At 41.4% G+C, this 13,230-nt stretch overlaps 1 protein-coding gene across 3 annotated transcripts in view; it reads right to left on the bottom strand.

Annotated features, from left to right (window-relative positions):
- The window catches only part of LOC135217418 (uncharacterized), a 50,305-nt gene that overhangs the window by 34,933 nt on the left and 2,142 nt on the right, over positions 1-13,230 (bottom strand). Inside the window, exons 1-3 of one of the 3 annotated variants that reach the window (XM_064253267.1) lie at positions 11,054-11,281; positions 9,269-9,365; positions 8,687-8,828 (exon numbers count right to left, since the gene is read on the bottom strand). In XM_064253267.1, the coding sequence (XP_064109337.1) occupies positions 8,687-8,824 (138 nt within the window). In that variant the 5' untranslated portion in view covers positions 8,825-8,828; positions 9,269-9,365; positions 11,054-11,281. Of the gene's footprint in view, positions 1-8,686; positions 8,829-9,268; positions 9,366-11,053; positions 11,282-13,230 lie in introns of those variants that run through there. The other 2 variants (XM_064253266.1, XM_064253265.1) reach the window with 2 other exon arrangements.

Raw genomic sequence — 13,230 nt, 5'->3', positions numbered from 1 at the left:
AGGCCTTCTACCCTTAGAGTCTACCAGTCGAAGTGGGACGTCTTTCGGCGCTGGTGTAGGAACCATCACCTTTCCTCTTCCAGTACCTCTGTAACCCAAGTTGCAGACTTCTTACTTTTCCTTAGGGAAAAAGGTGGACTGGCGGTATCAACCATTAAAGGATATCATAGCATGCTAGCTTCAGTGTTTAGGCACAGAGACCTAAACATTTCAGAAAACAAAGATCTTCATGACTTAATAAGATCTTTCGAAACATCCAAGAAAGTTTCGACAGGGATTCCGAGCTGGAATCTGGATGTAGTGCTGCGTTTCCTTAGGTCCCCTAAGTTCGAACCGCCTCAGTCTGCCTCTTTTAGAGACCTCACGAGAAAGACCCTTTTTCTCATGGCCTTGGCTTCCGCCAAAAGGATTAGTGAGCTCCATGCCTTAGAAGGGAGAGTAGGGTTCAAAGGAGATGCAGCGATTTGTTCCTTCCTGCCTTCGTTCTTGGCCAAGAACAAGAACCCCTCAAATCCTTGGCCCAGGAGTTTTGAAATCCAAGGTTTATCTGCCCTCGTAGGGGAGGAAGCAGAGAGGTCGCTTTGCCCAGTTTGAAGTCTAAAGTTTTATCTTCAGAGGAAGAAGAAACTGAAGGGCAATAATGATGGCCTTTGGTACTCCGTAAGAGATCCAAGGAAGACATATCTAAGAATGCTCTTTCTTTCTTCATCAGAAGCCTGGTGAAAGAAGCACATGTTGCATGTGATGAAAGTCAATTCAAGCTCCTAAAGGTCAAAGCTCATGAGGTAAGAGCTATTGCCACTTCATTGACTTTCAATAAGAACATGTTACTTAATATTATGAAAGCGACATTCTGGCGATAAAACTCAGTCTTCGCGAACCACTACCTGAGAGACGTCAAAATTACGTATGAAAAGTGCTTCGCGTTAGGCCCATACGTATCGGCGGATTTGGTGCTGGGGCAGGGAGCCGAGACATATCCTTTGTAGTGTATTTTTCCCCTATTTGGTTTTGTAAATTTTTTGGTTGTTTGAAAGAGGATGCGGGTAGGCATCCCTTTCATGTCGTATTTCTAACAAAGATTAGATTGGTTAGGTGATCGGTTTATGTTTGAGCTCCTTGCAATGATAGTGGTTAGGTTCTGTCATATAAGCGGGCGAATCCCCTTTGACAAGATCCTGCTTGGATTCTATCAAGTAAGCGGATACCAAATCCCTTTGATAGACCCAAAGAGTCTGTCAGCTGTAGGTCACGCCCTCGCTGAAGCTCTTCAGGCAACGCAGACTAATAGACAGTAACTATGAAGTCTTCAGCCTAAACAGGTAAGAACCAAGGTTTTTTAGATCCTACAACAAGTGTTGTTTCCCCTTTTTCCATGTTAGTATAGCTGTCTCTTACCCTCCACCAAGGGTGTCAATCAGCTAAGTATATATCTGACAGGAAAGTTCATGTACAAAAATGTTATTGTTAGTATACAATAAGGTTTTGTACATACTTACCTGGCAGATATATACGATTGGTGGCCCGCCCAGCCTCCCCTCAGGAGACAGGTGGAAGAGAAAATCTGACTGGAAAGGGGGATTGGTTCATACAACCGCCACCCAGCGGCGGGTAAGGTAGATCACCTGACCTACCTGTCGCGTGTGCCGCGAGTTTTGAATTCTGTCGTGACGTCAGAGACGTAAGCTAAGTATATATCTGCCAGGTAAGTATGTACAAAACCTTATTGTATACTAACAATAACATTTTAAAGCATAAGGAGAGAATGCGATGGACAAAGGAAAGGTTAACGTGTAATTATAATTTAGAGACAGTAGAGGATTATGAGCTAGATAGGTGTATGAAAGAGAGTAGAAGTGTTAGTGTTAGGACTGAAGTAGCTGAAGGGATACCAGAGTTTAAGTTATTGGGAGGTAGTTTTAGAAGGGCCAAGGCGAATGGCAGAGCGAGTGGTTGATAGGAGCATTAGAGCAAGCAATGTAAGTATGGTGAAACCTAAGAGAGATAGGAGTGCAAGTGTCAGAAGGTTAGGGTCAGTTAGCTGTGAGCGGGAGCAGAAGTGTTATAGGTATGGGAAACCAGGGCATAAGAAGACAGAATGTCAGTGGGTGTTAGGAGCTTGTTTAAGGTGTGGGAAGACGGGGCATTTAGTTGGTGAGTGTCAGAGAGATAGGGACATTAAATGTTATAGGTGTGGGCAAACAGGGTATATGGCTAATGGATGTCTGGGTACCCGTATGAACGTGGTTTGCAGCAACTGTGGAAAGAATGGGCATTATGCTAGGATGTGTAAAGAACAGCATGCAAAGTGTGCTGAATGTGGAATGGAAGGTCATGTAGCGAGTGTGTGTAGGCGAAAGAGGATGAGTCAGGCTGGGAATTCGGGAAACTGGGTGTTAAGGGGATTCAGTTGGGTGGGTCCTCTAGTATGCGACAGTATGTTTGGGAGAATGCTATGAGTTGAAAGTGAATAAATGTGAGCCGAGTGTCAATGAACAAATGGGTCTGGGAGATTGACAGTTAGTGTTGGTAGAGTATGGAAGAAAGTGGAAGAGTGTAGAGAAAGGGAGTGTAGGAATAAGCGTGAACTGCATGATAGGGGTGTTTAGAGTACAAACGGTTGACAAGGCGTGTAATACGGATGACTTCGGGGGAATGAATGATACTTATAGTGTGTGTTGGGTTTGAATTGTCAGGGTTTGGTGAGATTTCAACAGGAAGGGAATCAGGTAGTAAGGACGTGGTTGGCGATATGAATGAGTCTCTTCGGGAGTTTGGCAGGAATATAAATGAGGTGAGTGATTTGGTGGCAGAGTTACGAGAGATATTCGGGCAAGAGTTGGAAGGGGTCAATGAGATTGTGAATGAGATTTTGGAGGACAGTAGTGAGGGAGATAATGTAAATCTGGAAGAAAGTGGTTTGGAAGAAGCGAATGGCAATGCAACTGAGAGTGTATGAGGGGCCTCGAACAAGATCCAGGGGGCCAGTATCCAATCATCCTTGGATGTTGTGATAGGCAATTTAATGTGGGTGTTGTGAGTGTAAGGAGACGTTGTCAAATGTAACAGGGGAGATAATATAAAGGAGTTAAATGATAGTTACATTTGACAAAGTCTTCGAGGGTTGAGAGAGTGGCTGGTTGTTGGGTTGTTGTCTCGTTAGGTTGTTTTTATGGGTAGTTAGCGAGTGAATTGCTTGTTGGCGGGCGGTTGTGTTCGCCTGCAGATTTGGTTGCGAGTCAGTCTGTGATGATCAGTCTATGTTTGGCAGTCAGTCAAGTAAGGCAGTTTTTTGGACAAAGATAGGGCAGCATCTGTTGGTGGTCAGTTGTTGTTGTGTGATTTGATTGATTTTGGTATTGTATGTTGTTGTGCATGTGTCTGTCTGGTTGTTGTTGAGCTGAAGAGTTGTCTGTTGTGTTTGATTTTGTGTTTTGATCCTTGTAATTTGTTTGTTGGAGACAGTGTTGGCAGTTGTTTGTGTATTGATTTGTCAAGTTGTCTTTGAAGTTGTTGGTGTTGTTTGTGCAGTGAGTTGTGTTTCAGAGTTGTTGTACTTTTTGTTGTTTTTGAGTTGTTTGTTTTTGTTTGTGTAGTGATTGTTGTGTTGTTTTGTTGAGTTCTTGTATGGTTTTGGTGCTTGTCTGTCTTTTGTGTTGAATTCAGCGGTTGTTGTCTCGAAAATTGTATCCAGCGGACGGCACAACGTCTCGCCCTGGGTGTCTCGAGTCTGAGGTGAGTACATGCATTTGTGTTTTGTGTGTTCTGTGTCTCGTTAAGCCAGTTGTCCTGTGTAATTAGTAACGTAAAGGGGACAGTGTGGCTAGGGGAACTTTTTTGTAAGCCGTGTTCGATAAAGTAAATGTGGGGATATCTTGTTGCTTTTGTTTTTTTTTTTTTTGTGATTCCACCACAAGATTTATAGACGGTAAAAAGTTGTTGTCCCTCACTGCTGCCAACACTGTCCGCAGCATCTCCATCTTGAACCTTGTCTTCCTGACAGGTGAAGATCTTCGAACCTGTCTCTGAGGAGGATGAGGAGGAGGCAGGCGACATAAACATGCCTCCGACTTGGAAACTGCCTGATGTTCCAACCTGTCCTTGGTATCCACCCGTCGCCTGTCAATCACATAGTCTAACTCAGTTCTTGGAACAGAAACTGCAAATCCTGAAGATCCCCATTTCTGAGTGCCGATAAAGACTCAAGTCCACTGAGCTTGCTACCTTGGATAAAGCTGCGTCTCTCCTGGTTAGTAGAAGGTTGGTCCATAAGTTTGCACTAAGATGGGCCAGATAAGAAAATGCCTTACCACCTGACTGCAACAGTCTAGCAAGACAAGATGCACTCACTAACCCCTCTACAGACCTATCTAAAGCAATCTTAGCTATCCCTGTGGACCATAAGTCAAGCCATGAGACTGTCTGGAAGACAGTCCATACTCTCCATAGCTAAGGCTCCCTGTGGTACGAGGAAGGACCCACCGATCTAACTTGCTCTAAGGTTAAACCAGGTTTGAGACTAATCACGTCCGGGATAAGGTGACAAGGCATCAAATGAACCGCATTAGTCGAATAGTACTTTCTTTGTCACATGAGAGAAGGAGGAAGAAACTTGGATGACTCCTTTGAACATAGAGAGCCATCCTGGTCTGACACCAAAGCATTCACACGTTATAAGACAGACTGAGCGTGGCCCGACAGGTAGTTCAAAAGAAGTCTTAGGATCCTGACTGGCACCCACCAAGGCTTCTAAACATATAGGCGTGATAGAAGACTGAGCTTGTGTCCTACATTCAAAAATTGTTGAACCCACAAATGAGATCAACAACCTCCGCAGAGGAAGACAAAAACTCGTCTCCCTCCTCCTGCTCAGGCAATAGTGACCGACGACATGAAGAAGAAGGTTTGGCAGTATTGTCCTCCTTTTGTAGCAACACTGATGAAGTTTCAGTAGAGTATCTAGCCTTCTGGATATTAACACTAGGGGAGATGGCTCTAACATTCGAAGACCCTGCTATCTAAGGCTCTAGAGCATTACCCATCAACGACACTAGAGAAAGATCTCAGCTTGAACGGCATAAAAACTCGTGTGAAGGACCACATACACCATCAGTGAAACGATCAGGTACACGGACATCAGACGAAATATGTATGTGTTTATGGGAGGAAGAGCGTACACGCCCATGTGACAAGATGAGTACACATCCGTGAGATGTCAAGCGAGCACGGTCTCGAGACCCAGAACGTGACCGATGAGAGATTCTTGAAGGCGAACGATTCTTATGATCAAGACTTCTTTCAGGTGAACAAGGAACCTGTCCGTGGGCCAAGGAATTCTTACACTCCCGACCGTCAACCACAGTCTTGTCGAGAGACGAATTTTTACACACAGCCTGGACCACTTCCGTTTCTGCAACTTTCGACCTTTAAATCGGCACCTTACCGTCCTTATGGCAACAAACTGGAACTGAGTCAGATGAAGAAGGGCCACCTCCAACAACATCAGCATGTACATGCAAGCCAGAGACACGTCCACCTACAAAAGATGGAGACGTAACTCTCATACTATCATGAACACATCCACGCGGAGAGACATGACCGTGAAAAGAAGATGGTGATACATTACCAGCTTGCATAGGGGAGACCCGACTATGTAACAATGATGAGGGTGGCTCCTTTCTGCAGATTCCACTGCCAATCCCACAAATGCTAACCTGCAGTGGGGAAACACGACTGTGTGGAGCAGCTGGTGAAGTGCTCCTCTCACCTGCATGACCACGGACATATGTGGGGGAGACACGATCGTGAGAGGCAAAAGGTGATGCACTCCCTCCGCTTACGGAAGACGTAATAGGCAAAGTCCTTGATCCTCCAACGTCTAATACGGTGACGAGGTGGTGATGGAGAAGAAGATGGAGGAGATAAATCTCCCTTCCTACAAGATCTCATGGAAGCAGGGAGTGGAGAAGATACTTTACGTTTACGCACCATCTGCATTGCAGCAAAGGCAGAAAACCATCTTCCAAAACAGAGTCCAGCCTCTTGAAGACCACTTGACACAACACCTTGGATGGCTCGGCGAGAGAGGACGATGACGTCATAGCTGGAAGAGATGATGTCAAAGTGGCAGGAGGATAAGCGGCTGCTTCAACTGACGTCACAGTTTGAGAGAGTGCTGGGAGTAACGTCAAGACCTCCCTATGACCAGAGCTAGTAGATGGCCTCACTGGCGGAGCGATAAGGTGATGCCCAGGGACCATAAGCGATGTTCCACAAGATGGCTGCACATAAAATCCAATGTAGAGGAGTCCAGGGGGAGACAGAAGAGCAGTGGGGGTTGGGGTTGGGGAACTGGCCTCCAAGAAATGTGACAACAAACCCTCCAAGGAGGGTGAACCCCTTAGCCCAAGGGACACCCAGACCACCGCCATTTTGGATGACTCCGAATCTGAAATAAAGGAATGAGATGGGGCATCCTCCTCTCTCCCGGGAAGACAATTGGAACCTGAGGTAGAGGGGACTACATTACACATAAAATCACCCTGTGGCACTCCCGATACTTCCATCGACGAATCAATGGAAGAAAAGGAAGGAGACACAGGAACACCAGAGTTAGCATCAGGAAGAGTGATCGAAGGAGAAGGAGCAGCTGAATCGTCCAGACGAGGTGAAGTAAACCTCCCAAGAGGGAAGAGTCGAAATTCTGCGATGTTCCCTCTTCCAATAAAACAACTTCCACTGCGACTTAGGCCAGGCATGATATTCCGGGCAGGTATTCGTCACTGTACAAAAATTAGCTCTGCACCTACTGCAAGTTATATGCGGATCCGTAGCTGATGACACCAAAAACATAGAGCACAGGAACCTCTGAATGCCCCCGGGCACATGTGTTGACAAGGCCGTGAATACTCGAGGGTAGCCATACCAACAAATACACACACACTCAACACACAGAAAAAACAGAACAGGCAGAAAAAACCGGCTTGGAAGGAAAGCAAAGCATAAGCATCAACTCCCCAAGGCAGTTAGGAAAAGACTGGGCGTCATGAGGTTGAATACGCGGTCTCTGACCAGCTTTCACCTTGTACGCGCAGGCGTTGCCAGAAATCACAGATTCCTTCCTTTACAATCTCAGAATGTTTTAACCAGTTACCAGCTGGCGCCTGGAAAATATCCTATTGTTAAAATTTTCTAGGAATGTAATCACCAATTCACAGTGAAAAGAACAAAGAAATAAAAATTTTCCAGGAATTACTGAACACTTCATAGTTAATAGAACAAAGAGATTAATATCATCGAGTCATGCACAATGATATAAAATTGTAGAAAAGGATGCACAGAATTACAACTAGTATGGACACCCTTAGTTCCTCATGAAAAATGGCTTTTGCCTTTTAGACATACACTGACAGATGATGGGTAGCTAATTACTGATTTTGTGTCTTGGAGACTTGACATTGGAGAAAAGCTCCTTCCAAACGACCTGATTGTAACTTTTGATGATAGAGAAGTTTCCTATATTAGGCTTCCCTAGCTAATGAGTACGTACATAGCGTAAATATTATTCTGCAATCAAATTGCCCATTTCGGTCCTTGCTACATAGAAAACCTCCATTTTCCAACTCTCACAACTGTCATTTTATTGCCCCTCTCAAGAACATTATTCTTTCTCTTCTGAGGTACCCAAGTCACCTGTTAAACATGGTCCACCTTGAGTAGAACAAGACTTGATCTTGTGCTTTCAGTAGAAATATGCTTGCATAAAACACCTGTACAACACTACCATACATTTATATCTTCACCAACAAAGATTCATCATGTTCAGCTCTTGGTGGGGCACTCACAGAAAAGAATCTGACAGAAAATTTTGCTTACCTATATAGGGAAGCTATTCACCTTAAATCCATTAATCATTACAAACAATGGCAAATTATTTGTTAATCTTTTATGATCTGAAGTATATGAAATAAAGACAATTTATATTTACAAGTACAAACACTCCTTAAAACAAGTGAATCTTTCACTATAGTCTAAAAGTACAGTGGACCCCCACCTATTCGCAGTTCTGGATTCAAGGCTTCATCTATTTGCAGATTTTTCTGCAGAATGTACATCCACATTATTCTCGAAAAATGCGCCTATTTGCAAATTTTCATAGAGAAATACTAATTACTATATTTTCATATTATTTTCAAGATTACTAAATACATTTTTCATGATAAAACAATTAAAATAGTCGGGAACAAGCATATTTAGAGGTTTTTTTTGGTGTTTGAACCATCAAAATGGACAGTTTTAAGTGTTATTTGAGGGATGTCAAGTATTCACAGATTTTAGCTATTCGCAGGGGAGTTGTGGTCCCTATCCCGTGCGAACCCCGGGGGTAGACTGTACTTAGCAAGCCTACTGTTAGGTTAACACCAGCAAGACAAAAGGCACCTTAATACATAAAACGGCATGTCTTAATCATCAGTTGAAAAATAAGACACTCCATAAGAAAGTGTTTGTTTTTATGTAAAAAAAAAAAAACTACAACTTTTCATTGCTCTTAACTGAAATTTGCTAATTAAATTGCATGTAAACTCTCTAATAAGAGAAATTTAGATCATAAATACTATTAAATTACATGTAATTCTGAGCATAACAATGGTGAATGGTAATATGTACATTACTATAGTATATATACCTGAGGATCTGTGAAGTCTGGTATCACTTGCTGGACGACAGCAATCCATGCTGCTCTCTCATGGTGGGATTTTGGAAATGGAAATACAGGTAAGTGGAAACTCTGAGGCGCCCCACACATGATGCATTTCCGAGGCATGATCCTGAAAATTTTGAAGCCATACATAAATATTGTAGTGTTATAGTTATATTCTTTAGCTCTAATCATACTGATGCAGGTAGGGTAAAAAAAGTTTACTTCTAGCATCAGGATTTATTATTACTAGATACCAAGAATATTTAGAATATTTTAGTTTAGCTAGACCACTGAGCTAATTGTAAGGTAAACGTTTTCCCACAAGAATTTCATGCCATGTATTATTTTTTAGCTTGAGTTTTGAGCTCTTTTTCTATTTATTCTTGGAACTATGTAGGATAGTATTGTTTATGATTTCTTGTTAGCTTATTCAGTACTACATCATTGAATCATATATTTCTCAATTCTTTTTTTGAAAGGATGTTAGTAACAATTTAACAATTCTTAGCCATATTTTGTCAAAGTATTTTTGTACACATTTCTCATAGTCTTACTTCTTTATATTACCTGCTATAGATACTTCGTTTATGCTAGATACTGCAGTGCAGTAGGATTTGTAGAAGGATCTTCATGCTGGATGAGAATGACCAGCCGTGCTGGGGTGCTAGTGGCATCATTAAAACAGATTGGTTGTAATAGGTAACTAGGTAACTGTGACTTGAGGTATTTAAGACATGGGGCATGGGGGAGTGGGGAAAAAAAAAAAGATATTACTCTTAAATCTCAACAAATGTAGAACTTGCATTAACTTCTGTTTCATAAATACCATCTTTTTTGTTTTGATACCTGATAGGCAAAAATCCAAGAACTAATTTTTTTTTGTATGGATATCATTTTAAGTTGAGAATCTGACAGTTTCATCTGAAGTCATCAGAATCTCAAAAGGTTAAACTGGTAATAAGTGTAGTGCCTGCAATATACAGGCGGTCCCCGGGTTACGACGGGGTTTCCGTTCTTGAGACCCGTGTAAGCCGAAAAAACAAAATCGTCGTAAGTCGGAACATCGTCAAAAATCCTAAGAAAAACCTTACTTTTAATGCTTTGGGGTGCATTGAAAACTATGTAAACTGCATTCTTATGGCATTTATCATAAAAAAAACCTTCAAATATTGATTATTTTGCATTTTTGGTGTCATATTTCATCTCCCAGATGAGCTTTGTAGGCGTCGTAACCCTGGAACATGCTCGTAACCCTGGAAATAACGTCTATTGACAAGCGTCATAACCTCGGAACGTCGTTAAGCCGACACCGTCGTAAACCAGGGACTGCCTGTACTTGACATATCACCTGGATGTAAAATAAACTTGTTGGTAGCCATAATGTGAATGAATCCGTCACCTTATTAATAACATAATGGAAACAGAAGGCTTCCCTTAAAAAATAAAAGTGAGCAGTAACTTATGCTAAATAAACCCTATGAGATGTGGGGGAGGGAGAGTGTACCAGAATGTGTGTCTAGCAAAGTATGCAATAAATTATTACAGACATATTAAAGATATATTCTAGGTCAGGTTAGGTCAGTGTCGATCCACTTGCTGGATCTGCCACCACCAGTTAGCATTTGGCAACCCTACTACCTAGGTAAACAAGGCTAGGACCTCTAGAACTGCTTTATGGTACGGGTCTTGCCACATCTTCATTCTGAAACCTACAGTATCCCTAGCTATTTGCTTTTATTTTTACATATGAAACATTAAATGTTCTAGTTCCTCATTGTAGGATTAATGAGTGTTTGTTTGTTTGTTTGTATGGCATGTTTACGTTGATGGAACCAGTGGTTATTCAGCAACGGTACCAACGGCTTTCCGTGACTTCCGAACCCCATCAAGAGTGTATAGCTACATCTAGGTATCACCAGAAATTACACATCTGACCCCTTAATGGAATGCCAGAGAATCGAACTCGCGGCCACCGAAGTAGCAGGTCAAGACCATACCGATCACGCCTCTGGGGCGCTCAATAACGAGTGTTTGGTCATCCCTGTTCACGGGATTAGATTAGGTACTAGCCTTCTCCAATGAGTGTTCCTCCTCCTCCCAACGTTACTATAGTATAGGTAGGTAGTAGTTAGCCCTAGTAGTCTGTACCTTCGCCAATGGGTATGGGAAACTAAAACTGAGGGGTTTGCATTAAAAATAATGGTTAAAAATACCATATACCTAGGTAGCCACAGTAGTCACGAAAATTACTAGGTAGCTACCTAGTAGGTACTATATAGTTAGGTATGGCTTATGGTTCATTTCCGTAAAGAGTCAGGCCGCCAAAGCTAGGGCTCAGGCTAATATACTTACAGTAAGACAACAGAATTGTAGTCGTAATGATTAGGCCTTGTTATAAATTCTCATTGTAGATTTACTATCCCAGACTTGAATTGACATTGAAATAAGCTTCAAACACTAAAATAATCCCCCCGTAGACATTCCATAACAAACATTCTAGAAATTAAATATGTGACTCTTCTTGTCAAATGGCTTCGATGCTTAAGATAGGCAAGAATGATTGTGTAGTTGTGTGAACAAGCAGTACAGTTAGTGTTTATGTATGAGTTATTTTTATTACTTATAAATGTGATTAAAATTATGAAACTAAAGCCTAGATGTTTAACAATGCAGTTGTTGAAGAAAATAGGTTAGGTATCTATGAAGTTTTTGTTTTTGTTTTTGTACATGTTAAGGTTAGGGCTTTAGAACGGCTCTCTCTCTCTCTCTCTCTCTCTCTCTCTCTATCCATCTCTCGTCATCTCTCTCTCTGCTCTCTCTCTCTCCTCTCTCTCTCTCTCTCCGTAGTGTCAACTTTTCTTATTAAATTGGTATTTTCACCACGGTATTTATCTAACGTGAATTTGTCTCATTATTGAACGGAAGTATCTTCTATTGTTGGCTACAAGTTTTTTACCATTCACAATGCCATCACTCGTTATTCAGTGTTGTTCAGTTCCCAGTTTTTATATAATTTTACTTGTAGAACCCCCCGCCCCCACCCCATTTTTACATGCTAAACGTTGATTTGATTTCATACCTTTAATTCTAGAATTTCTATTCGAGTTTTTCCTTTTCAGCTATTTCTTTGATTTTGAAATCACTTTCATTGAAAAATATTTAGACTGCCTGTTTTGCTTTCAAATTTACGTTTTAGGAACTATAACCAGTGCATTTTTTTAATTAATATTTGTAAATGGTACTTACTTTAAGTCGCTTATAATGGTTTCAACGGACGTAGGTAATGTGTTTCAGCTGATTATATATATATATAATCAGCTGAAACACATTACCTATAACCAAGATTCTAGATCTCGGTTCTTCTATTTTAAAGGTAGCTATGGATCTTGTGTCTAAGACACTAGCAATATCCATTTCCTCTCACTCCAACACTAACCCCCCCCCCCCCCCTCTCTCTCTCTCTCTCTCTCTCTCTCTCTCTCTCTCTCTCTCTCTCTCTCTCTCTCTCTCTCTCTCTCGACAACACTCTCACCCCCCGCCCCCCTCCATTACCTAAGGCAGTTAAATCAGACTCGTGAACTACAAAAATAGATTTATTTAAGAGCAAAGTATTAGCTAAATAAACTCAGGTTCTTAGCAAAATTATCAAATGAAAGGTTGAACTCAATGTCCAAATAACTCGGATAACCCTCGATAATTAATCAAATAACTAACATTAGTTTAGCCATAACATTAGGCATAGTCAACATAGTCAGTACACCATGGAACATTAGTCAAGTTCCCATATCAATTAAGTCACCATATTCAATTCCCCTTTCTCAGAATTGCCTATAAAAGGACAAGAGAACACATCGATAAGCAAAGATTATAATTCAAATCAAAAGGTCAAAGAAAATAGAACATCTTTGAAATAAATATTCAAAATACAGACAAGCCACACTTTTGGCTAAAAATAAGTATGCTTACCCATTCAACACAGTAAGCACAAACACTTTTCTCAAAAGTACTTTTGCAGAAGCCATCTTGGCTTCTGCCGCCTCTGTATGATCTCTCACCTTGGTTACCTTCCACTCTCATATGTAGGGAAAAAGCTTGCACACATGTTCGAACTCACACACATTGTTCACGCCCAGGAACTGCCTCTAGCCAGTTTCAGAAGTCACTTCAGTGACCGCCCGTAGCAACCGGACATGGCACTGACCTGCACAGACAGCAATTTTGACATCACGCCACCCGAGGAAGGATGCGTTAGCACTTCCAAGGCTTGTCACTTAGGGCACTGTTTCCACAGCATATCACCTTACTCGGTATCTTAAACATATTATAATTATATCCCTCTTTTATATAACATATATATATATATATATTATATATATATATATATGACATTTAATCCTGTGCTTCGACCCCAATAGGTGTTTTTTCTCAAGACTCTACTTACTCATTCCTCCTCACTCATACCTTACCATATGCATATATATATATATATCATATATATATATATATAGATATAGATATATATATTAATA

This window comes from Macrobrachium nipponense, chromosome 7 (assembly GCF_015104395.2).
Source record: "Macrobrachium nipponense isolate FS-2020 chromosome 7, ASM1510439v2, whole genome shotgun sequence".
Taxonomy (NCBI): Eukaryota; Metazoa; Arthropoda; class Malacostraca; order Decapoda; family Palaemonidae; genus Macrobrachium; species Macrobrachium nipponense.
This window is presented reverse-complemented; position numbering and strand designations above follow the sequence as displayed.